Raw genomic sequence first — 27,881 nt, 5'->3', positions numbered from 1 at the left:
GTATTTTTGCAAACGTTGCTTTTGAACTTGGAAGGAAATATCCTGCTTCAAATTTGCCTTTTAGAAGTCTTATGTCAAGCTTTCATCAACGCCTCTGAGTGTTTCATACACTTGCAGCATATCTTCAGTTCATTGCATTCGGCTCACATTCACCAGTTTTCTTTTTTTGTATTTTGCTCAAAGTAGCATAATGTGGGTAAAATTAGCCCTTCTAACTGTTGAGAGAGGTACAAGTGCCTCCACTACACTTGAAGTATAATCATTTATTTAATAGAAGAGTTTGAATCGAAGAAGTCGATTTTATTTGATTCTTTTAAATGCGGGAACCCACAATTGTCCTTTCCCGATGTCTGCAGATTTCTCACATATGGTCTTTTTACATAATTCAGAAGAAATATCTAATATTCATACCTAAATGAAAGCTATTCTATAATGCAGTGTGAAAGAGGAGGTGGGTGGAAGTGCTTGTGGACGTGGCAAGGATGGGCCTGGAGATCAGCAGAGACGGAAAGGATGCAGTGTGTGTGTACGTGTGTGTGTGTCTGCTAGTGGGAATTCAAACTTTTCAGCTTTTCATATATATTTAAAGGAAATGGACATTGCAAGACAAAATCTACCTTCACACATCATCACGTTGCTAGTGTGCTAGATTTTTCTTTGACAACAGGCGGTTTATGATGGTTCATTCTTTCTTCATTATCTCCCATAGGAAAAATGTTTCTTGCTCCCCAGGGCAGATTATGAGTGATGTCAGAGGCTCCACGGTAAACACAATTGAATATACACATCTGAGTGCATGTCACCTTGAATAGTAGCTCATACTAAAGCGGCAGGCCCCTACACAGGAAGCAAATGGTTAACCACAGCCTACTGTCACAATCACTGAATACAAAATCAACAATTAAATCATCCCTTCAGGCCACAGCATCCATTAATTTCCATCTGACTTCTGTGGTGCTGACTCTGCTGACCTTAACTGCGGATAAAATGGCCTGAAAAGCACATATGTGGTTTCCATGGCGACTCACGCACAAGGATGTACAAGATAACATCGAGCCCTTCTCCCTGCGCTTTCTTGTTCTTCTGCTCTCTTACCGTTCCTTCATCACCTCTATTCCAAAGATCCCTCCAAATTCCCTGCCGCAAATTCATTAAACTCTACACATCATCAAACACACGGGAAAGATTACAAGACTCACTGATGCGGCAAATATTTTATTTATTAAAACCATCCAGCTGATTTCCCCCCCAAACAAAACAACTGAGAAAGACACAATAAATTAAAGCCTACGGTTTTGTCATGAATATTCCAAATGCAGCAAAAGCAGCACTTTTACCTTGCTCGAACATTCACTGGATAAACCGAGCTGATCATGTTTGATGTGTGAGTCACCAATGGGGAGGAGAAATAAAAATAAAAAAAAAGAAAGGGTTAGACAGTTTTGTAGAATGTTGCACAAGTAGCTGTAAATGGCATTTTGGATTCTGTTTTTTCCTGAAGGCCATTTTGGTGAGCAGAACACTGTCACACTGAAAGACACAGCACACACAAACACAAACAAATACTGGAACTCAACATTTAGCAAACGTTGCTGACTAATTTGAACATCCAGCATTCAAGGTACAAGAGCATTTCCTTGTCAGCTTGGCGTGCAAATGAAACAAATGGCCACAACATACAGAGATATGGAAGCGGCCGAGCATACATACGTGCTACGGTTAGTAGCGTAAAAACATTATCTGTGTCAATTCATTTGTTAGTGATGATGTGTGTCAAATCAGGGCAATGGCACAACAGATCCAACAGATTCCACTGTGCTAGAAAAAAAGGAACCATTGAACAGTACAATATCATTTGGGGATTTTTATTTTCTCTTGATTTCTTCAATGTTCCTGCTGGCATTTCTTGCAGCCTCCTTTGGGAACCTTCTTCAGCCCTTAGACGAAAACACTGCACAAAGTCACACACACACTCACTCACTCACAAAAATAGCATCATTGTAACTGGCATAAAAGTGTGCTTTAAAGTGCTGATTACAAGGCTGCGTGTGTAAGAAACTGATTCTCGGCAAAAAAAAATGCAAACATGAGCAGGTTAACTGAAGGTGAAAAAGATAGAAAATTAGAAGTGGCTCATAGCTTAATAATCTTCAACTTTTCAGTGAGGACTTTCTAAAATGTTTAAGTATGCCTGTTGGAATTTTGGCACAATTATATATAAGAATATTTGTAAGGTCACTGAAAGGTCCTGGAATTGCAAGCTAAATTGTAGTTCATCCCAAAGGAGCGTGATGAAATTGAAGTCAAGGCTATCGAGTGGTTCGTCCAAATAAAATCCATTTATCCCTGCCTTTATTTATTTCTTTGTGCACTGAGACACAATTATGCTGCAAAAGTTTTTTTCAAAAAAGTCTTCATAGGATTATCAATTAAGATTCAGGATGGATGCAAATCCTCATTTATTAATGACTGTTGCCCGTACTCCTGTATGTATAGTAAATTTTATGAAGAATTATCCGGTCGCATTTGCCAGGTGTCTGTCTCCCTGACTTGTTTCCTTTCTGTCTATTCCTTTCTTCTGGGATGTTTTTCCAGGTCTGAGGGTGTATGGTGTTAGCAGAATTACCAGTTAGCGACTGGAATTCCCGGAACGCTCAGAAAACTGGGCAGAGTGCAATAGCCTGTGCTGACATTTCTGATGTGTTTGGTACTGAGCGATAGGAGAGAATGTGTGTGTGTGTTTCTGTGTGTGTTTGTGTGTGTGCGTGCATGTGTGTGTGTTAAAAGAGACATTGGGGAAGAAACAAAAGGGAGGGAACACAGTACAGACAGTGAAGGACAAAGGGATGCTGGAATTCTTGTAGACAGGAATGTGCACAAAACAAAGACGGGCTATGTGGACAATCAGAAGGGTGGGGAATTCCGTATTATAAATAACTGCTTTTTTAGCCTTTAGTTTAGAATGACCATCAGCTTGGATTCACATACCCCCGTCCACCCCCCCCATACCTTCTTTGCCAGCGGCAGAAAAGACATCTGAAAATTCACTTAACACATGCAATCAAATGTATTTGCATTACTGTTTGTCTTCAAGTTGAGTTTCACGATGATTCCTTTGGCGTACTTACTGTTACGTAAAGTGTGCATCATCTATCAAATAATTTCTTCTCTGCATTTACTGCATAGCCGGTTGCATAAAAAAAGTTCAAGGCAAAATGGCAGAAGGTGTCCAACAATTCAAGATAGTTTGTGTCAATATCTCAGCGAGGAAGCTGCGAGGGACAGGCACATTCACACTTGTCGTGATGCGTGAGGAATATCTCATCGATGACCCAGCGCACCCTTGTCCTGCGATGGCGCTGGTACAGAGTGGTCTCCGGGGCATACTTGAGCACCTGGAAGAGGCAGGGAGAATAGGTTGAGACAGCTCAGGACTTTAAACTATTTCCTGCCTGGCCATAAGCTTTGTGGTCCCTGAAGTCTGAAGCTCTGTACTTTTTTTTTTTCCATTCCTCACCCATGTTTCCAACGTATCTGTATGTTTGTGCATTGGCATATTGTTACTGTCCTGTGAAAAACACAGATGTATATTTGTGTCAGTTTTAAATTAATGGAGTTTACAGGGTTCTTTTCTTTATATTTGCTGCAGGTAGTGATAGAAAAATAAAGCTTCAAATTTGTAAACACACAAAAGGAAAAGAAGTAGAAATATAAAGAGATGGAAAAGTGTTTCACTGATTAACTGTTGATTTGGGACCTGTTGAGTACAACCAGTCTGACTCGCTTCAGATGTCTTCACTCTTTTTGAGCTAATTGCCCAAACCTTCTTTTTCTGTCATTTTTTTTAGGGTTGAGAATGTCTCTATGGTAAGCTATTTGATCATTTAAACTTGAGTTGACATGGAACTAAATGAGTCTTTGTTGACTTATCATGGATGCGCTTGGAATCGAAGTAGCAGATGTAACCACTTTTCTGCAGTGCTGCCATTATATGTTGTCGTTAGTCTAATAATGAACACATATTTAAATCAGGCCCCTAAAATACAAAATGTCTCAACAATGTCCTTGAAATGTATTTACTTGTATTATTATGAAAATAATTACACCAAAATTAATACGAACATATTATAGCAGTGAGTCTTCATTATTTGTGACCCACCTCATGTAGTTTGAGCGTTGTCTTCGAGGCCTGACAGGTGCAGCCGGTGTTCCAGTTATTTGTCCCGCATCCACAGTTGCCACCACAGCGCTTGACCAGCATGCACCGGGGGAAGAAGACGGCGTTGGTAACCCTAAGCTCCTCACGCAGGTTGACAGAGTAGTTGCGAGGGGTGCAGCTGTACCGCTTTACGTCATCGTAGAGGCGATCCAGGTCAACTAGACAGTGACGGAGAACATTGTCATGAAATCTGCCGGTCTGTAATCTTTCCATGGTCTTTGGGAATTTATTTTACGATGCATACACTAATGAATGATTGATTGTCAGCCATGTTTCAGAGAAGAGCATTTTTCGCAGCATCATCAGGAGTAATGGAGTAACATCAGGAGTAATACAATGGAACCTTGCTTCATATATTTAATTTGTTCCAACTGAGGTAATGTTTCCCAGTGAAATGATGGAAAAACCAGAAAGCATAGCAAGACAGTATCTTCTTTGAAATAAGGCGGCTCGAGAAATATGCCTAATGTAAAAGATGGGGATAGAGAACAGCAATCATGGCTAGATTGTCTTCTTAACAAGGGTCAAAGTAAGCTGGGTAATCATCACCCCGCTGTCACCCGTAAGCGTGGTGATTACACGTATGGACTATTTATAGGTTGGCTGATTTAACCGATTGTTGTGCATATCTGTTGGTTGCAAAAGAACCGAAATTGTCGAAAATTGAATCTTCAGCCAAGAAACAACAACAAAAAACATCAGCCCACAATTGTTGTTATTGGACTGAGTACTGAACATTTACCATTCATTCTATTGATGAAATATTTGTATTTTGTCTGAAACTTTTTTCAATTCTATGCAGCCTTGCATTTACAGCCCTAAATACTTGACTGCATGCTTTAGCTGTAGTCCTATTCAGGGTACAGGCTAAAGAACACTTGAATCAAGGTTTCTTTTAACAAGGCTGATATAACTGAAATCACAATCTTGGCAAGATGTAAGTGCCCAATTGAAACGATGAAGAAAGAAAGCATTTAGTGGATTGAGCAGAGCTCCTGGACTGAATCTCAAACAGATATCTGGCATGAATCATCATTCATCCTTGCAGATGCTATTTGTTTAGAATGCATCTTCATTACACCAAACAAATGAAATGATCATGGTACATGTTAATTCGAGCTACTAAAAAACAAGGAGCACAATAAGTTTCGTGCTCATGCGCGCTGTCACTAATAGGTTTATCAATCAACAAAAAAAAATATAGACACAAGCTTTTTCATTCATACTGATTGACTGGACCTGAAAGCAAATTCTTGGCAATGCAATTCTAAATTAGGAGCATACGTAAGAGCATTTCATATCACCTTGCTATTTGTATCCTTAATCCCAAAGGTGTCAGAATATGGATGATTTAATCGAGGAAATTAGCCACCGGTGGCTTTCCACAAATCATTTGCAGTCTGGACACCGAGTGGTGAATATCTCCTCCACTGGAAAGTCTCTGAGTCGACAAGATGTCACTGGCGTTAATTGACTGTCTTTTCTTTTTTTTTTAAACAGGTTGTAAAAGTAACTAAATATATAGTCACCAAAGCTGTACTCAGCATTTCAGAGATTGTTACGAGAATGTGACAGGTGGAAGTTGAGATTTGTTTAGAATACCACTGCCACTGCAAAGTACACTGAATCAGTGGACCAATGATCCTACTGTGAATATTCACTCGCATGAAGTTACTAGTCAATAAGGTTATATAGGAGTTTGGTAACTGGGGTAACTTATTTTATTGGTGCTTACATCGTTTAAGCAATATTCAGATAAAAAAGAACCACTAATAAAACCAACAATATTTATTGGTTTAGCTAATTTAGCTTCTAATCTCGCAGTTAACAAACATATGGCTAAACCTGTTGACTTGTATTTTTCGGAGTGCCAGAGAAAGATTAGAAAGCGTGAGAATAGTTAGCAATTACTTTATATATTATTTTGCTTGTATGTGGCCTAAATTCCAATTGGAATTCAAACTCATTCAATTGTAATTATGATCTGTCTTCATGTCTTCAAGGGAACAAAGGAGAATTGAAAACTAATCCATTATTGCTGGCCAAGTGAGGATGTGTGTGACTTAATGAAAACAAAGCTAAGCTGCTGACTCGAGCACATTTCTGCTTCAGTGCACAAGCTGAATTTCCAATTAGAGTGAGGTGCTATGTCGTATCAACGACCTGCGGCGACTACACCTCTGAGGGGCTGCAATATGTGTTCCCTACCGTATGGGACTATCAGCAGTTAACAGGACACACTCTACACACGCATTGGTAAAAATTGATTTGTGTGTTTATTTGTGATTTGATTTTAAATAAACAGCAAATATATATAAAACAAAAAAAAACATACCTTTGTTGTGCCTGCTTGCCAGATGATAAGCCCTGGATCTATAATGAATATGCGTTTGTGTGTAAATGCTGTCCAGGTCCTGTTTCCAAGTGTCCGGGTTCAGCGATCTCAGAAGCTGTTCCACAGTGTCAAAGGCAGCGATGGTTCGGTCCAGGTCATCTAATGAGAGCGGTACTTCAGTGACTGCTGCCGGCCCCACAGGACTGCGATTCTACGAACCAAATTCAGAATAACGAAATTATTCCATTGCAGTTATACGCTCGGTCAATGATTGACATTGGGTTAGATGTTCAATGCAACACAAATGACCATGAGAACCCAAACATTACACGACAAAAGCAGATAATGCAAGGCATTTGTATTCTACTGTCTTTACATCCATGTGTATGTCAAGAAATATTGATTTGTCTAGTTAACTGAAATACTTCTCACTAAGTGTGCACACAGTGTCTATAGAAAACATGTTGAGTACTAAAACTGGGGCAAACCGTGCACACGCACATTCTATGTAGGAGTGATAACATACTGAACATTACACGCTGATTGTGTCTACGCCCCCACATGGGCGGTTCATGCAGAAAAAGTGCCATTCGCAACAATGCACACTAATTATTATGATTTCATACATCGCTGACCACAGATCGCTTACGCAGAGACGTACACAGATTACAGGGATTAAATGTATTTACAAATACATTAGTCTAAGAAAGCATGACATTTTACATCTCAAGTCTCATGTAAAATGTATGCAGTATGGTGTATATGCATGATGGAATGCAATATGTGGCTGGGCCTTGGTCCATACAAATGGGCACTATGTCATAACAATTATTAATGTGACTATTAATTATTTCTTTGTGCTTGTAAAAAGTACAATGTGCTAGGGGTGAATGGGTGACAAACTGTACGTTTCGGGAAGTGTGGTTTAAACTAACACAGATTAGATGATAAACTATTATTTATTTATAAATTATAATATTGGAATTAAAATGAAGGCAGTGAGCCTTTTCAAAGCTACGGAATTAAATTGATGTGTTGCTAACCGGTCCTTTTGCTTTATTACAGTTAGAATTGCCTTCCAATGCAAATGTCTATTCACTTTTCTAGTCTGGATTTTCTCATGTGGGACTCACCGACGTGGTGACAACCTCCCAGTTGGTTTGGGATGCAGGCAGAGGGGTGTCAGGCTAGAGGAAAGAAATGCAGCAATAAGGGATTAGTTTTTAATTGATTCTCCAAAGTTTCTATTACTAGTACATTTTAATGAGATGCTCTTTACGTTCTATTGCAGGGGCACTCAAACAGAAATCTTAAATGGCTGAAAATCATTCAATGGGTCAAAGATTCATTAATCAGACAGACCTCATGCGATAATACTGTAATCAAAATATAATGTCCTTTTAATTCATTACCACAAGAATCTGAGCCAAAAAATGTAATTTTATTTGGATGAGAACAACTGAAATACATTACTGTATTTAATAAATACTTTATTTAAAAAAATGGCTGCAGTGCTAGTCTTGTGAGATTTTTTTTTTAAAGTTCCTGTGATTGCAGACGACGAGTACCAATCAGCTAACACGTACCATAGTTGACTTACAGCAAGTGTAAAATGAGTCTCCTGTGACATGTGTAAAACGTGTCAGGCAACAACCAATTCAATCACTTTCAGTCCCTGACACATTAATTCACATTTTCTATGACCTCCATCTCTTGAAGTCTTTAATAGCATCTCCGGTGCAGATGGGAAAGTTCCTGTTTGACACACCAAAGTCATATTGTGATTGTTTACATCTGCAAAAAACTCTGGCATATGGCTTTTTTATGATTCGTACATGCTTCTCGACCAGCTGTCTAAATGACGTCTGAGGCGTTCTTGTAAGAGTGCGTGCAAACGAGTTTACAAAACCTGGATCTCATCTCCTTTTAAGGTGAAATGTATCATGTCATCCACATCTGGGCCACTTTGATCTTTCAAAAAAGTTGGACATAGGGATCAAACACAACACTTATTTTCATCTGAAGTCAAGAAATATCACCTGACTCTTAAATAAACAAGCCTCTTTTTTCAATGTAGCTTAATTGTATAATGTGTGAAACAATATTGGCCACAGAAAAATACAGCAATATTGTAGGTGGCAATAGGGCACTTCCTTATTTACAGAAGCACTCGAGTAGTGGGGACACCAGGGACCTGCCCTTTTCAACCTCCATTTGGTACAATCGGACAGTGAGACAGTTGAGGATTAAGTGCGTCCTAGATGGCCACGAAGGCCCCGAGATTTCACTGTCGACATTTAGCCCACATAACCGGTTATCTAGAGGACACTGACAATAGAAAAACACAACACTTAAATGTCTTTCAGCGACTCATTGCCATCTTGTTTTCAATTTCATTGCAAACACAATCTTCAGTGGGTTTGTTTCTACTCCTGCAAAGTCAACCGCACTGAATTTAAAGATAATGAGAGCGGTCGCTAAATTTAGCTAGGAATCAAATTGGCTGTGTTCACGCCCTCAACGACGCAAACACTCTGCACGTTGCACTAGACCTAAGCGATTTCTGTGTTGTTCCCTGATACAGCTTATTGTGCGTCTTGACTTAGTCCATGCTCTATTCTGTATTCTATTCTGTCTCCTCCTATCTTCCTCTTTGAGTGCAGGCATTTAAGTCATTAGCTAACTTGCCGATACCATCTCAGACACCTGTTCTCTCTTTCCAAAGATGCGTCCTCTCTCCTCCTCCTTCCCACTGACTGCCTTGCCATCTCCTCCCTTTTATCAGTTTGACAGCTCTGAAGAGAACAAATTAGAGCTGCTAGCCACATAACTTCAGTCCAGCTGAAGAGAAATTCTGTGCGCTATTAGTCAAACACAAACGAGGAATAGCACAAATGGGTGCAATTCATCAAGATTCGATGAGCATTTGACAAGGAGTGTGAGAGAGAAAAGGGGAAAAAGAAGAGAAACATTATGTGCACCTATACTGCTTTGCATGTTGGCATCATGACAGATATGCTACCTACCGTAATTTTCGGACTATAACTCGCACCGGAGTATAAGTCGCACCAGCCATAAAATGCCTAAAAAAGTGAAAAAAAAAACATATATGTATATAAGTCGCTCCTGAGTATAAGTCGCCCCCCTACCCAAACTATGAAAAAAAACGCGACTTATAGTCCGAAAATTACGGTATATATCCTGTACAATGTTCTATATATAGCCAAACCTTTTAGCACAAATGGGAGCCGGCTATTGTCACGGCAGCTTTTACGTCAAAACGAAAGAAGAACGAAAGCAAAAAAAAAGTTCTACAAATGCACTATTTCTCTCTGCAACTTGCATCGTAGCATCCTTTTTCTTTTCTTGTAGATAAAAAGCAGCCCCATCTGTGACATGAAAGGAAGCCAAGCAATACGTAACTTAAAAAGACTTTCTGTGTCTCGACTGCAATTTCTCTTCCCCCTTTCACTGCGATTACAGGCTGAGGAACATCAGAAGTCGTCTCTTTCTTCTCTTCTCTTCTCTTCCCAACAAAATGACTCAGCTGATTTCCTTATTTGCTCATTTGACAAAGAGAAAATGTTCCTTTTTGACAGCAACTTACCAAACCCATCCATCTTTTTTCCCCTGCTTTTTCTTTTCTTGGACACTGACACACAAGCCCAATTGTGCGGTCTACAGTACGAATACCTAGACTTGCTCTCCTGTTAATCACTGGGCACAGACAGCAAACAACTAGTGTCCAAACCAGAACATGCAAACGTCACCCATGCAGAGATTCCAACAAAGAAACTCTTGTACGTAAAATCAGAAAATGTAGTTTCTGCAAATATTTATTAGGAATACAGTGAACATGGAGTGGAATGGAAGTATGGTTCCTTTGCATGCAATTTACTGTGTGCACCCTTCAACTTTCTTCCAGCGCAAACTCTCGGTAGGCTTGTTTGTCTGCAGCCCCCCTCAAGCTGACATTTCCCCATTCATGCATATCAATATTTTGTGTATGGAGCAAAAACACAGAAAGAACATTTCAGTTATCCTCAGGGGGCCCTAGCGGAGGGTTGTATCACATACAGTGTGAATGTTTTTTCCCTGATTACCCATCACAACAATGTCTATGGCTCCGCAATAGAAAATTGAAGGAAATAGTATGAAAGACAAGGATCAAGCGAGATGCGACATATAAAAGTAACTCAGGACTTATATGTCAACTGCGTGTGCGTCTCTCACCAGAAATGAATAGTAGACTTTGAATCCCGGCTTTGCGACAAAGTAATTGTCAGATTTGAAGGTTATTTTGAGGATGTTAGATTTGGAGTTGAGACTCGGCGGTGCCTTCTGTCCGCACCAGCGACCCCAAATGATAGTGCTGGTCTCTGATTGGTCCTCCACTTCAACAAAGTCATATCTGCAGTGAATAATAAAGAGGAAGAGGACAACAAAACAAGTTGATGATGATGAAAACATTTAAGACTCTTGGCTGACACGTTGATTTCAGTGATACAGTTGGGTGCTTTGCTTTTTGTATAACACTCATAAATATCACCAAGTTAAAGAAAATATTGAATTAGAGCCAAGAAATATAAACAAAATGTGTGGATTTTGTGGGGTGAAGGAGCTTGTACTAAAACATTACTGCGCTTATTAGACTGATTCCTCATGCACATTTTTAAGTAGAAGAATGACTATTGATTCTGCCCAGTTCTTTTGGCACTCATTGATTTTTTTTGGGTGAAGATGCCCATTTTCTTTATAAGATCAATTATGACCTTTCCTCCATGTTGTGGAGGACATTTGCTGCATTCCACCGTTCAATTCCTTCCAAATAATTGGTGGATTCCCTTCTTCATCATCAATCATTGTGTTTGGATTACTGGTATAATAGCCATCGTTTTGACACATCTGCTTTTAGCTTCAATTTTGTCCTTGGTTTTACGATTTCTGAAGATTCATTCAACCCCCCTTTTGAAGCAATATGGCGCAATAATCCAACCACTCGGCTCTTATCCATCTTCTATAAATGTTGCGCTTGTGTTACCTGCACACGTTGTTCTCGGCCTCCTCCAAGCCAAAATGATTGTCAAACTCCAGGTGTATCCGACTTCCCGCTGGCGACACCAGAGTCCATGACAAAAGCAGATTGCGTGGATACGAGTTGGGGAAGCGTGGGCTATTGATGACTCCACCTGGCGGCGTAACGGTGATGTTGTCCTCTTTTCGGTATACATCTGTGATGAGACATTTTTTGTCTGTTAGCTCATATAAACAAATGAGTGAGTTCTTTTTATTCAAAAATTATATTGTAATATATACAAGTACGCCAATGGCATTGATTATGATAGTGATTTGTTGTTGCACCTCACAAATGAATCCTGTTGTTTTGCCCATGATATGTTGATTAAAACAAGGCTGTCAGCCTTCGGCTCTCAAATTGATGATATCAAAACAATATTGTTCACCACTGCTATTTTCTACTGATATATTTATGGTAAGTTTATTGCTCTTGGTGCAGAAAGCACTTTACTTTTTATTCCCAAACGAGGGGTGAATCTATTTATTATGGCTGTGTAGGCAGATTAATATCCTTAATAAATGAGGAATACCTGGTGAACACACAAACACACGCACAGTCTGAAGGTCAAGCAGCATGCTGAGGTGGGCTGACAGGGCTGGTTATTTTTTTGACTTGTAGGGGTTTTTTGAAGAGAAAGACGAATGTATAATCAAGGCTGTGCAGTTAGCACCCCAGAAGGATGATGATGATGAAGCTTTGACCTTCACTTTTACGCTTTTCTCATTCAGATCCTGCTTATGAGTTTTATTTTCCTCACTATGTTATTTTATTGATCAATTTATTAAGGAGGTCACCACCACAATCTGTTTGTATCATTAAAGCTTAAATATGTAGATGCTCTTGGTTTTTACGCGATAACAAATGCCTGACTCTGTAGTTCTATTTGCTCATAAAAATGCTTAGTTGTCAGGATCTTTTCCCCTCTACGATTAGTGAGGGACGCATCTGTGTGCGCGTGCATGTTTGTAAGGTTGTCGGTTAATGTGGTGTCAGGGCACTTTCCTTTTCACTCGTGTCTGCTGCACTGCAGGTTACAGTAAACTACTGGCAGGTTGAAGTAGACATAAATACAGCAGTGAAAACCAAAATGTTTGTCTGTTTGACATGTTCCATGCTTTTTCTTTAATTTTTGGGTGGATGGGAAGGCAAACCCTTATTTTTTTGTAAAAAAAAATGGATATCCAAAGTTTTGTAGAACATTTTGGGTTCACAATAAAATTGATATTTTTATTTAATACACTGATTTTGAGTATTCACAAGCCCTCGCAAATAGCTGGCTTCCATTGTATAGTTTGAGTTGTTTTGGGTTGTAATATCAACATTCATCACTAGATGGCAGACATATCATGTGCTCTACTACAAACTAATAGTAATGTAATAATATAATATTAATATAATATAATATTAAGAGCATTTATGTTGCCCATATCTCATTTTTTGTAAGCTATTTGGTTAGGGAGTGTGTGGTCCTTTGAGCCGCCCCTAAAGCAAAGATGAAAAATTGTAGCTCCTTCCATCGTCAGGTTGCCCATCCCTGGTCGATTTTGATTTCAAAACTTGCGTTTTGTATTTTTATTTGTACATACTGTTTCCCAAAGCGTTTTATTTTCATGGGTGGCAGGATGGAGGTGGGTAGTTTCGCACGAATGAAACTTGTCTCTCCCACCTTCATTGCTGGGGTGTGATGTTCTTCATACTGTAGCACTGAGGTCTATTTCTGATCCAAGTGCCAATCACACTCTTACAACAGCTCTGTCGAAAATGCACTAAAAATGAGAGCGGTAACATTTATGTGAGGGTGTGTGGAAGTTCAACTTGTGTTAAACCTTTAGGATGTTTTTTTAGCATAGAAGTGGGGGTAGGTAGATGGTTTTAAATTATTGGGATTGATTTGGATTGAAATTTTCTCAACAAGTCAGTGGATGATTGTTTGCCCTAGCATTATATGCATTATAGATAATTTGTTTTCCTTGCTGTGCTCATCCATGTCTTGAATGTTTATTCATCTGTACTTTGTTGTGTTATGTAAAACATGTCCCATTAGCAGCATAGGTGATGCCATCCGCTGCGTGGTACGATAGGAGGTTGTGCACAGCGTACATCTGTTCACTGCTCTGCAGTACATACTGTTTGCATGACATTGTGTTTTCTTGCAAAGTCTGGTTGCTGATGCGCAATACTGTGCTTGCACTCACAGACAATTTCCACCCAGAGAGAAATGAATGTCCAAACCCTTTTTGCGTCTGGCTAAATGATAGCTCAAGGCCTGTGTGCATGCATTGATTATCAAGGCCTTTGCTGGCTCCACTGTTTCACCACTCACTCATGAAAAATAATCTTGAAATAGTCTCTCTTCCTTCTCAGTCACGCTTTTGAAAGCACGGAGGCATGAAAGAGAAACGCACACATGGGTCCTTGGGGTGGACACTGCATGCCATAAGTGTCATCTTTGGTCACCATTGGCCTCCCACCCAACATCTCTTCTTCTGAGATGTTGGGTTCGGTCTCGTTTTACTTATTCTACCAAAATGTTTTTTTTTTAACTGGGATTCTGGAAAAAACACAGTGCAAAGGACTAGAACAAATTAATGATTACATCTGAAAACACCATAATATCAATGTCTTACTTCTCTGATTAGTTGTTCTGTTTGATTTCTACAGGGCTTAAACAGTTAACAATAACTAAAACATATTAGGAGAACAGACTGCAAATGGTGGAATAGAACACATCTTGAGGAACATAGATTAAAGAAGTAAGTAACACAATTATTCCAGAAGGGAAGTGCATGTTGGAAGAAAGCCAATGTGGGTGCAACCAGTGCATTAGACATGAGAAGAAACTATTCAACTGTGAATCACTTGTGTCAGGGCAGATGGGGTGTGGATGTGTATGATTCATAGCAATGCCAGGACTATATACAGTTCACATGATTATAGAAAAGTGCATGTGCATAATGGTCCTTCAGATGACACTGCATGGCTCCCATGTTTGGTTTGCGTTGGACTGAATTATTGCAGAGTGAATTCAAGGTGTTAAGGAGATTGTTACAAGTTGATGGATTTCAAGTGATAGTTTCTTTGGATCAGATTAAGACAAATGAGCAACGTAACCAGCACTGACATTCTGGCAATACCAAATGTTGGTGAGTAATTCTTGAAAAAATGTCATTAGCAACAATTAAATGTACATTAAATGTTTGTGATGTGCATGCATGCATATCACATGATTTAATTTTTTGCTATTTTCAAATACCACTAAAACGATCATCCTCGTCAATCTTTTTGACATACTAAAACAACAAATATCAAGACTCTTAGGGCCTGATTCACTAAGATCCCAAATTGTGGGCATTTGTGTGCATATTCACTGTAACATTACACCGCCTCAACCTTTAGCTATGGGAGGGGCATTGTTTTGAAACCAACATTATTACGTATATGATTTAGCTTCCCTTTGTTACATTACACGTTTGTTTCAAATTGAAAATTCAGTGATCTACTTTTTTGTTTATTTGTTTTGTTAATCGTTGTTGTGCTTGATTTATTTTGCCACTGCATTTTAAATATGATTTGCAACAATTACAAATTCTGCACAAAGGTTACATTCATGTTTTGTACATGCAAGGGATTACAAAAAGATATTTAGATATGCATATATTTTCACAGTTTGAGTCAATATATCTTATGAAGCATCCAACCCCCAAAATCATGATAATACCATTTATCCATTAATCCGGAAGCAGCATAACAATTGACAATTTGTTTGTTTGTAATTGACCATGCGAAGGTTTATCCTTTACTGAGTGACATTTACGTTATATATGGATAGATGGACATCATAGATTTTCTAGCATAGCAGAAACATCAAACATTTGTTTGAACGAGTGTGTGTGAGCGTGTGTATCAACGTGTGCGCGTGTCTGTTCCCCTGGAGGTAGACAAAGGGATGTCCTGTGACACAGACAGAATAGGTTAGATAAACAGCAGCGGATCAAAACACTGTTGACTCAGGACACTCGCAGACAGATTTACTGGAGGCCTTTCCTTTTTTTGTTGGGGCAGATGAGGCAATGAGGCCTCAGCAAAAAGGGGAGAAGACTTCAACGGTATTTTTGTCGAATACAAATCGCTAAAATAAGAATTTGCGGTCACACGGCACAAGAAGGCAAGTTTATTCAGTGCCATACTTGTTTTCATGTGATTGTTTTATATTTGTGGTTAATGGTAACGTAAAGATATATTATGCTGTTGTGTGTGCAGATGGCACAGATTTGATTTCCAATCAGTACCACATTCGTCTACCCGGCAACTGCCAAATCTTTTTATTTTTTTATTTTATTTCCTCTGCTTTTTGATAAGTGCGACAGTGCTCCAGCTAATAATTGTTGTAAATTGTTCTATCAAGTACAGTTTAATATGGTTTTCACAGATCAAATACAAGTCAAAGGTTTGGTAAAAATTAGGAAGATTACAAATGTCAAAGACTACCATTTCCCAGGTATATGCTGGCTAGTCAATATTTTAAGTAATAGCCCGAGAGGTTATTTGTGGTAAACTTGAACTGCAGCCAAAGGACATATTTTGCAAGCGAGATCAATACAATCTCATAAACTGCTGAACTATGCCTTGCTAACTGGCTGACTGCCTTTGAAGGCTTCCCCTGGCACAGTCCAGGAGCAGCATGACAAATGATATGCCGTCTTTTCACATCAGATGATGATAAACAAACAAACTGCAGCCTCACGCTGACAGATGGGAACAAAACAGAATGAACACTACAAGATACAAACACTGAGAAAATCTGACCTGACTGGGGTGAAGGACAATCTGAAACAGGGCGAGTGATTGAGTGATATTAGTCAGGATGGACGTGTGAAAAGGAAAGAAGAGGTGCTAAGGGTAAGAGAAAGTTTAAAAACTCATGAGCACGAGAAACGTGTAAGTTGCTGAGGAACAAAATCCACAAACACTCACGAGCTCTCAAACCATTAGATAAGTCACACCAAAGAACATGTCTAAGACTCATGAATAAGCAATGGTACAATCTGCTTTGTTAGCGCATGTGTGTGTGTGTGTCTGTGAAGCTGTGTCACTTCTTGTCGGTTGTTTTTGTTCACTTCAATGTCAAAAGGGAGAGGAGAGATGTTGCTGAAAAATGACTCTCAATGCATTTAAATGATTCAGGAGCATTTTATCTGCTCCTCATATCTTCACAAGTGAGTCTCAGTGGTCCCTTGAATAGCATTAGCATCCACTTTGCAGCCTCTTTGGCAAATGTGACCCCCAAAATTGTTGTTAGGTTAATTCTCATTGCATCAATTATCTGTGTTAAGGATGCAAAGTCAATTTGATTGAATAATGGATATAATCTATTTAAGGTAATTAACAAGCTGAGTAGAATATCTTGACAGGTTGTGTTTTTTTTGCTTTTTTTCAAACTGTACAGCTGTTATAACTACTATCAAAATAACGTCATAATGTAAGTCACATTCCATCTAAAAAATTTTTAAACACAACAAAATATTAACCATGTAGGTCTGAGCATTGTTATATTTGTCATAGCAAACATGTTTGTACTGTGCATTTCGTCGTACCTACTGTGCTTTGACATATTTCTATTTAACACCTTGGCTAAGCTAAGTGAATAATGCAAAGGACTAACGCTTGCAGAGTCAGCACTGTGGATAGGTCTTTAGAGACACTGTGGCAGAACGATGCGAGCAACCAAATTTCAAACACACATCCATACTTTGAACATCGCTGATATCAAAAAGTAGAGATGGTCTTTCATTTTGTTTAGGGTTTCCGATTTATTTAGTATGCTGTGTTTTTATTATGTATTGTGAGAGACGTTTCATTTCCATTGTTGTATTGCAATGACAATGAAGACATTCAAAATAAATTAAAACAAACAAACAAATAAGCCTGTGCATATATAATATTGAAACTACAGACCCGGAATGCAGTAAAGAAGTTAAAGTAGCTTGTACACTATGTACATGATCAATGAGTGTATACATGGCATTGTGTGTTATTCAGTACATTCTTGTCAATGTGTATTGATGGGACAGGACAGGATGGGAGAAACTCAGCCACGTCCAACATGATTTGCGTGGTCTAGTGCGAGTATGCTGCAACACTTGATATATTAGTATTTTGCTCCTGCTGACAGTTACTGCAGTTTAAACTGCAACATTAAGGAGGACAGTCAATAATTCGCACAGTGCACCACGCACACAAGCATACATGTGCAATGTGCACAGTGTAAAACAGTTCCTTTAAGTCTTGAATTGTTTCTGCTGGTAATATTTTCATTCATTTTCTATAGTGCTTATCTACACGAAGGGTTGCTCTCTGACTCTGTGTGTGTGTGTGTGTGTGTGTGTGTGTGAGGTACATCTGGGTGAACACACATTTTTGCAAGCCCATTCTCTCAAAGGGCAAGTTGAAAGATGTTTGCAAGATGCACGTTTGCTCCGTTAGAGAGCAGATGCTTATGTTTTGACAGAAGTCCCGCTCTCTGACTCCCATCAGATGTGTGTACGTGCGTGTCAGTCCTCTGACTGCTAGCCGGTATCTGACCTATCCACCACTGGGGTCGCTTATCTCGCTGAAGGCTCAACATCAACATCCACCTGCTCCTCCTCATCTTCCATTCTACTTCTGTCTGTCATCATTTTTCCCCCTTTCCCCCTCGACATCTCACAAGCAGACTTTTACTGTCCTCCCCACCTCCCACTCCCTCCAGCAGCCTCTTCTCGTGCCGGCAGTGCAATGCTCCCATTCTCCCAGCGCTGCTCACCAACTTCTGAGAGAGTTAACGATGAGCTGAAACCAAGAAAAAGGAGGCTAATGAAGACCAGAGGAGGAAGAGATAGAGTGGAGAGAGACAGATGGAGAAATGCCTGGATACACAAATGGCGAATGTGGGAAAATTGTGGAGAAGCGCTGACATTCAGAGAGAGGAAGATAAAAAGCATTTGACAGAGGGAAAGAATATCTTTCATTTGTGTCACTGTCAGAGCACCATTGTCAAAATAACAAAGACATAGCACTCACTAAGTATCGGAGGATTTGTCAAAGTCCCCGTCTCGCATGCTCAACACACGCATAAGACACACGGCATAAATACACAAAGTGTTTATCTCTTTCCTTCAGCAGGGGCCAATCTCCTGGGGTGTGAGTGGCTTCTGCTCTCATTTGTCTGCAGTGTCACTTCTGCCACGTGTCTCACCCTCGCTTAGCCCAGCTAGCAGAAACATGAGGGTACTATTCATTTATTTCACGTTCGTTTTTAGCAGCCAAAGAAACCGTTCGGCTCTATTGTGCTTTTTGAGAAACCTTTTTCCCTGCACATAGTCTATTTGTAAAGATACAAATATTTGCCACTTGGTTATAGATACCTCAGGTCACCATGTCTTTGACAATGCTCAGCGTAATTGTGTTCCATCTTGCGTCTTATAAAGAACCATCCACTAATCCGGGGTTGGGTTGTGGGGCCAGCAGCTTTTGCAAGGGAGCCCAAACTTTCATTTCCCCAGCCACTGTCCAGCCATTCTGGGAGGATCCTGAAACATTCCCAGGCCAAATGGGAGAAATATCTCCAGCTTGTCCTGAGTTATTCCGCAGCCTCCTCCTGGTGGGACATGACCAGGACACCTCACTAGGGAGGTCAAGTCAACTGCCTGGTGGAGGGTCAGCAACTCTGCTTTGAGCCTCTCTCGGGGACAGTTTCTCACCCTAAAGGGAGAACCTGCGGACACCCTGGAGAGGAAACCTTTACCTCACATGATCTTCTGTTTCTCTTTGTTAATCCAAACAGACAGCTGAGATTGTTTGCAACTGTCAAAATCAAGTTAATACACACAAATCCTGTCTACAGTTTAATAGTAACAGCATGGCTCTCTGCTCAGCCTAAATAGCATCCGAATGGCTTCACCGGAGATCCTTTTAATTTCCCCCCTGCATTCCCTTCAGAGAACCTGTTCCACCTTGCCAGAGGGCTATCAGTGTAATTAACACACCAACTGCAACGACAGTGGCATTGTAATGAACCCGTTAGTTTTATGAAGCAAAGCCATTTAAAATGGTTCTGCCAGCACCCTGTCGTTGGACGCATTACGGAAAAACATGATGCTTATACCTTTCATGTAGTCTGTGGTAATTTGACCCTGAAAGTATTTTGGAATCGTATTGATCATTCAACGGATTATTATTATGATTATTTTATCAAGGAGGATATGGTCATGCAGGCAGCGTGGGATTAATTGGCTGATGGTGCGGTTGTACGTCTGACAGATTGGCAAGCTCATGACCTTGAACAGGATAGTTTTATGTTCTATAGTCACTGGTTGGTTCCTGTTTGTAGCATTTTGATGAACTGTCCCTCATTTCAAACTCAGGACACATTTCCTCAGGTCATCAAATCACAAATGAATTTCATTTGCCGTCTAGCCGTCCCTCTGCTGTACAAAACCTTCTCCTGTTTCCAGCTTGTCTTTCATAAGCTGGTTTTATGACCTCCTTGGCTTTGCAACTTTCCCATTCTGCGGCTCTTTCCTTATGGCCTTAATCCTCGATTTCCACATCCAATTTAGCTGCTCCACTCTGTTTTCTACATCAGTCAGGCATTTCAGCCAAGACTCTCCTCTCCTCCTGAATTAATAAATGTCCCTTACTGCTTCACCTTTTCCCCTTATACGCAGCTCTCGCAGCATCGGCAAGAATATGAATACGGGTGTCATGGCTAATGAATGCAATTAGGGATGCGCCAATACCACATTTTTGTCTATTTTAGTATTTTCATTTGATTACTTGCCAATATTGAAAAACCATTACAATGCCTTTATGTCTTGTAATTGGAGTTATCATTTGTCAACTGTGGGTCAGTGAAGACCCTTGAGACTGAAGTAGCGTTTTATCACACCGTCTTACTTCTCTGACATGCTGCACGGCTGCGGTTTTGTGATGGAAGTGGTTGGCTTGGCCAGATCTCAGCAGCATGCAACGGAGCACACAAGCAGACTAGGACTTGCAGACAGCTAAAAGTGATGAGATCTATATTTATTTAAGTACCATATCTCCACACGGTTGACATGGCTTCTATCTCAGGTGGGTAAAGTGGTATCGCCATCGGTGCAATATAAAACAAGATTGTAGGAAACAATCAAACGGGGAGAAAAGAGGCAGCCAGTTTATCTATCTTATCAGTTTAAGGAATGAACACTCAATAATAACCGCAGACTGGTTATGATGAAGAGAGTGAAATTGACACAAAATGTTATTTTGATATGTTTTGAAATCCAAATCCAAGAAAGCACATCTTTCAACAAGGTCTAAAGAATTCCATCTTTCAGAATATCATTTGGGTCATTCTACTTAAGATACTTAAGATAAATTTGAGTCCGGCGATGAGGGAGTCACTTTGGGGGCAGACGTCTGTATACTTTTAAGCTACGTTTTTTCTGCTATGACTCATCATCCGTTTTCATCATATCCTCCGATCAGAAGGCGATGGGTGAGCAAGGGAGAGGTACCTCACCTTTTATACTGGGTCCATTTGGCTTCCTCTGAGTTCCCTTTTCTTAATGCTGACAGGATAGAAAAGTGAGGGGACAACTCCTCTGGCTCTTTTAACTTGGCATATCTCTTCTTAAACACCTTCCCTCTCCAACCTCTGCAATCCCTCTCTACACTATCACTGCTCTCCTTCCACCCACTACCTCCACCTGACAGCAGCAGGAGTATCAAGCACCACCTTCCTCTGTTGCCCTTTCAAGACCTCATCACACGCTTGCCTCTGTCAGTTGCTGCACAGAATCATGCACACACCCTCCCATCAGACCGTTCAGAAGGTTACCACCCTATTTTATTTTTGCAGGGGAGGGAGAATAAAATATTTTTGGTGGGGCTGCTTTGGCTTGTGTTATGTGTGTGGAAAGTGTTTATTAGGGGATTCCTTCGAAGGGAGATCCTGCAATTGTGTTTGCTTATGAGTGTGTCCACTTGGGAGGATGTGAAGTAGTTCAATGTCCGGTGTCTTGTGACTCACCAATTCCAATAACCTCAATGACACTCCTCCCCGCTCCCACCCTTTAGTTTCACATTGTGACATGTGGAAATGGTTTGCGTCTGCCTTTGAAACAGTGATGAATTTGACGCAAACACGTCATGGCTGTGCGATGATGCCAATCGAAAACATCCCTCAAAGCTTTCAGACATTACGCAATGGACAATTCATCACTTTATTCAATTGTCAAAATAATTAGAAGTCTTGAAAGCATATGTCATGGACCTCGAGGTGAGATCATGACATTTGTTTAAAGGTCAAGAACTCATGTTCAAATTGACATTCTCTTACTCTAACCCCTTGTAAAGCATGGCCTGCAATTCTGTTAGTGACAGAAAATGAAAAGATTTGCCAAGCAAAGGAAAATGCCAAAATCATAGCAGGGTTACAAAATAGATCCTCGAGATTGTTTTGTCAAATGCAAATATATTTCTATTAGGCGTTGTGTTTGGATACCCTTGCTCAAACATATTTTGATACTTAGAAATGTGAGTGGTGTGTGTGTGTGTGTGTACGCACATTATTCAAGTTCTTTGAAGTAGTCAAGGACTATGACAGCACATTCTCTGATATCACGCCAAGACAGTGCGACAGGGCACATGCTAAAGCTGCATGTTTGCACATGTGGATGTAACATACTCAGCATGTCTATGTACTGTTGAGCAATGTAAGTACATGAGAGTCAAACTACAAGAAACAACTCTTAGTACTGTGATGATCCAGTGTTGCTGTACACCTCTGAAATCTACAACAGTGATAACTTGAATTGGCTCTAATTCACCTGTGCAAGTGTCCAATTGGTGCATGATGACTTATTTTGGCCTCCTTCAGAGTAAGTCTAATAACTGGGGGTCAATGGAAATTATGTTAAAATGATGTCTCTCCAGACTTGTTTTCCCAACAGCCAAATAACGTGGTAATTCATTCCATTAAAATGTTAGCTGTTCCTGATCATGACCATCGGGGAAATGATTGGGCACAGACTGTCATTGTCAAACTTTCTTTGTAGCCAGCTTCATTTCTTTTACACCAGTGCTCACCCTATTTCCTTCTCCCCACGTGGCCCTTAAAAAAAGCCACACATGCACACTACACAACGGAGTCTAACTGGTAGAACAACACTCAAACATAACTGGTTCATTCATTACCTAACTCCCAGAAATGTATTGTTGCAAGTGAAAACTTATTCCTCGGTTTAGATTCAAGGTCAATTTACATTGACCTGACTTTTACACTTATGTGTCCTCCCTCAGAGACAATGTTAATTGATGGCATAACTTTAGACCAGGCTTGTGGCTGTGTGTTCACCTCTTACTTATACTAAGTTTCTTCATCTTTTTATGACCATGAGCCTGCAGTCTCATGTCCTTATATGGGCATGGTGTTAGTCATTAGGGTCAGCTTAGCTGGCACATATTTGAAGTTTACAAGGATTTAAATGAAAAGATCTGTAGTCAACCAATTTAGTCGTCCGAATTTTCGACCATCTGATTGGAATAAATAAATCGCCATTCCCTCTAGATTAATTCAAATCCATTACAGTGCACTGTGTGCTCTCTACTAACACCCTCCACAACGTTGACGGGCCTCAAACGCGACAATTGCATCCGTGATGTCATGTTTCCATTTTCGTGTGATAGGAGGCTTCATATACAGACTGCTCTGAGCGAAACTGCCGCTGGAGGACCCTGTAGTCGTTTCAAAGGTGGCAATGGGATGTGCCTAAAAATTAAACACAACAATAATATCGTCACTGGCCTCTTTACTAACTAAAAATGGATAAAGCACCACTCAGTATTATTTTTTTCAAAAAGGAAACTTGAAGTCATTCTGCGAGAGCAGAATTCATTGCAGCGTCCATGCATTCATACATCAGTGTCGCCATAGTCGTTCTCCCCGGCCTTGTTGTTTCGGTCAAAACTGAAGATGACACAAATCCCTCACAGATGTTTTTCTTAAGTATGCATTTAAGAATAAGAGAGGTTTATTTCCTTTGTGCAGATTATTTGGTTTGTTCACGAGTCTTGTGCATGCCTTTCTGTGACATTGTTTGGCACCTTATAAGAGCTCAGAGAGATGACAGGGTAAAAGCTGAAACAGATGGAAGAAGATGGGAGGATAAAGAAAGAAATGAGAACAGGGAAGATTGAAGGAAGAGGATCTGGGAAGATGGAATGATATGCAGTCAAGCGTATACTGATAAAACAGCGCTGAGAGAGGAAAGCTACTGATAAGAAAGATGGCAGAATAGCAGAAATCAGAAAACTATAACTGGACTTTATGAAAGACAATATTGGAAAAGAAGTTGCGTCAAGTCTGACATGACACTTCATTAGTAGAAGCTAATTTATCACCACCTTAAGCTTCAATTGCAAAGTCTAGGCCTCAATTTTGTATCATATTATATGCAACTTGAATCAATTATTCAAAATGTCTTTATAAAATATTGTTCTTATTTATAGAGTTCACTTCATTTTCCGAAGGCCACCACACCCCTGACTATTGTTTTGGTTAAAGAAAATGACAAAAACAATAAAATACTAATAATAATAAAAAAATCATTGTTTAAATTGAAAATATATTTTAAAACTTTTACTTGCTTATTAATTTATTTATTTGAAAGTAACAGAACACTTAAAACCACACCTCTGAGAAAAATTCTCGACAGGCCTCCATTGGGACTTGTATGATGTTGGCGGTGTCTCAGGAAAAAAACAAATGTCTCTAACAACATCATCCCTGGGACTTTCCAATTCGTAGAGGAGTCAACATAGTATCAAATACAAGCAGCATGACTTTTTGTTCTTCTTTTGTTCAACTACTATTTAATATAATGCAAAATTTAATAGGACGATAGGCAAAACAAGGAATGAAAGAATATTGCTCCATAAAAGTGAAGCTCTGCCTAACACAGCAGTGCATTATAAACTATGTGGACCCTTTTGATATCAGATTAAAGCAAAACTGTATATATATTATTCCCACCATTTCACTTCCATAACAATCTAACCTAGAGGGGGAAGAGAAGATGTGGTTGAAAGCTGATATTTAACACATTTCAGCCACAGTACTTGAAAGCGTGTGAAGTAGAGGGCACAATGCTGTCTTCACATTGTTTACCTTTTTAAAACGCATTAGTCTTTCTGCTGTTGCTTGCCCTCACACTTGTGAAATGCCTTTATGCACAAAAGTAAATTAGAAAATGTGACAATCCACAACTCTAGGGCTTTTCCTAATGCAGGACTAAGTGGAGAGCACCGGGTGCAGAAGCCATGCAAATGGTTCCATGTTTCTTCATAAACACACCGGCGAAGGAGGTGGAACAGGCCTCGGGGATCCTGTTCAGGTTTGAATCTAAAACAGAGGTATTTTCATGTATCCCTGCTGAAAGCAACCCTGCAGCTGTCTGTGTGCCTCCATGTCTTTAATAAAATGGACCATGGACTAACTGTAGACAGGGATGACATAAAAAACAAGCATGTGCACCTGCAGGAAGTAAGAATCTATTGACTCATGAGACAGTGACAGTGTTTATTTGAGGTGACAAATAAGCACTTGACCTAATGTTCACGTCTTTCACGTAATTATCTGTTGTTATTCCAACAATCACTAATCCTCAGTCACAACATCAGCCATTCAATCAAAGAGTCAGAGACATAGATGGATTTATTGTGTTTTGTGGGCATTTGACAGAATTTCCTACATGGGGAGAATGAACAATCAAATATCTTATTGTAAATATTTTGAAATGAACGGTAAGATGTATCTCTAGATGTTTTGAACCCGTATTTTGTCAGTGTACTAGTGAGCAGAATAATGGTGCCTGAAAGACAGCAGATGTCTGCATGGATGTATAGCTCAAATGCAGCCACAGAGTGTGGACCTTTTTTTGTTCCGTTAGGTCACACAATCTGTTGGAAATGCCTATCATCAATTATTATTTTCCGATCAAAAGATGGATACAAATGTATGCCATACTTTTTTTTTTTTTTTTTTATCTAAACAAAAATAAGCACCAGTATGCTCTTTGTTGTCACTGGTAAAAAAAAAAAAAAGAAATAAATAAATTCACTTCTGATTTTGTATACTAAGTCAATAACATGTTTTGCGTGATAAGCCACAGAAATAATAAGCAGAACAAAGAATAAAAAAGTGATCTTACCGTCTCTCCTGAAGTTGCCCCGTATGACTTTGACCATGGAAACCTGAGCTCTCACAACTTCTCCTGCGCCCAGCAGCAATAAAAGCGCCACGCACATGTGGAAAACTACCGCTCCACTCATGCCGACAATAAACTCGGAGGGGGGAAAAATCAATTACCTGCCCAAATCTCAACACTGAACAGTTAGTTACCTAGACCTACAGTACTCGCTCCAAGCATCTAAAGTGAAAGTTTCCATCCACTTGTTGACGCGTGGCGCGCGCACAAAAAACGCACAGAGACTCTTGTCCTGGTCCAAAAAGTATTCACCTCCTCGGATGATGAAACACACAAGTCCCTTGGACTAAGTGCAGGTGGAGTGTAATATAGTTCCCGTCATGGTCACACAAGCGAGCTTAGGCGCCCGACGTCTTATCACGCCTAAAGCAGTGAATTCAGTCCAGTATCGGAGAAATATCCTGCATAGTTTACAGCGCCTTTGGAGCTTCTATCTGTCTGCACGCAACCGGCGCGTCAAACTTCAGCCAACTTAGTCGGGTCGCGCGCACAACTACACTGTTTGCGTGTCATTGTGTTGTTGGGAGTCTGCACGGGATGTGCTGTGAGATCGGGAAGTCCTTGACACTGATGAATGACACAATTGCGTTCTATGCTCTGTCTATACATCTGAACCGTGATTTAATCAGGAATAAAAAGAAAACGTTTTTGAAATCTCTATCTATCTATCTATCTATCTATCTATCTATCTATCTATCTATCTATCTATCTATCTATCTATCTATCTATCTATCTATCTATCTATCTATCTATCTATCTATCTATCTATCTATCTATCTATCTATCTATCTATCTATCTATCTATCTATCTATCTATCTATCTATCTATCTATCCATCCATCCATCCATCCATCCATCCATCCATCCATCCATCCATCCATCCATCCATCCATCCATCCATCCATCCATCCATCCATCCATCCATCCATCCATCCATCCATCCATCCATCCATCCATCCATCCATCCATCCATCCATCCATCCATCCATCCATCCATCCATCCATCTATCTATCTATCTATCTATCTATCTATCTATCTATCTATCTATCCATCCATCCATCCATCCATCCATCCATCCATCCATCCATCCATCCATCCATCCATCCATCCATCCATCCATCCATCCATCCGTCCGTCCGTCTAATCAACGGGTTGCAAAATCAGCACTGTATATCAGGTGAACTGTCTCACACTTCTGTTGAAGACCTTCCAGGACTGTGTACACAATTTCCTCACGTTGCACTTTTAAGAGTTGTTTTGACTTCTGGAATGAACTTGCCAACTTGAGGGTTCAGCTGACAAAGCAAAATGCTCTTCCTATTACACAGCAATTGTCTAATGAATCATGCAGCACCTTTAAGAAATTAGAATCATTTAGGGGATTAGTATATCATTTATTAACAGAGAGAGGAAATTAATTAAAAGGTAAACTGACATTTGACACAGACACATGGAAGAGTAACTCAAATGTCAAATTTGTGATTGTGGATAAACCACAAAATTAAAACATAGAGGTTTAATCGCTATCATTGTGAGACCTGTTGTTATAAATAACAAGCAATGGGAAAGTGAGACACCTCCGAACATTTACGATTAAGGATTTCTAATTATCATCATCATCATCGTAAATAATCAAAAGCAATTGTAACGTGTCAAGACTTTGAAGATGGAAGCCTCAATGGTAGGAAGTACTAAAATATTATATAATATTTTTATTTACATTTATTTCTTTATTTCTTTGTTATTTGTTTATTTTAAATATAGAGGCAAGGTATGCTGTATATATGTCCTTTGAAAAATAGCATGCATGCAAACAGAAATGGATTAGGTTGCACAAAAGTTTGGGGGATGTGGCTTGGGCTTGTTTTGATATTTATATTCAGGAGTGAATGCTTGAGGTTTATAAGTGACCCAAATTCCATCAAGCTACAGAAGAAGTATTCTATTTGAAGGAAAGAACA

General features: G+C 39.7%; 1 protein-coding gene across 2 annotated transcripts; it reads right to left on the bottom strand.

Annotated features, from left to right (window-relative positions):
• Positions 1–1,202: 1,202 nt before the first annotated feature.
• pdgfd (platelet derived growth factor d) lies at positions 1,203–26,455 on the bottom strand. Of its 2 annotated transcripts, XM_061281300.1 has the most exons (8): positions 25,863–26,002; positions 23,266–23,422; positions 11,596–11,785; positions 10,788–10,965; positions 7,688–7,741; positions 6,555–6,765; positions 4,160–4,377; positions 1,203–3,395 (listed from the first exon to the last, which is right to left on the bottom strand). In XM_061281300.1, exons 2-8 carry the CDS (start codon positions 23,348–23,350, stop codon positions 3,261–3,263), a joined length of 1,071 nt encoding a protein of 356 aa, XP_061137284.1. In that variant the 5' UTR covers positions 23,351–23,422; positions 25,863–26,002; the 3' UTR covers positions 1,203–3,260. The 2 variants fall into 2 exon arrangements, with proteins under 2 accessions (XP_061137284.1, XP_061137283.1); XM_061281299.1 differs by lacking the exon at positions 23,266–23,422 and having other exon boundaries at positions 25,863–26,455.
• Positions 26,456–27,881: the final 1,426 nt, after the last annotated feature.

This window comes from Syngnathus typhle, linkage group LG6 (genome assembly GCF_033458585.1).
Source record: "Syngnathus typhle isolate RoL2023-S1 ecotype Sweden linkage group LG6, RoL_Styp_1.0, whole genome shotgun sequence".
NCBI classification, from domain to species: domain Eukaryota; kingdom Metazoa; phylum Chordata; class Actinopteri; order Syngnathiformes; family Syngnathidae; genus Syngnathus; species Syngnathus typhle.
Note: the sequence above shows the minus strand (reverse complement) of the source record. Positions and strands in the feature narration are given on the sequence as shown.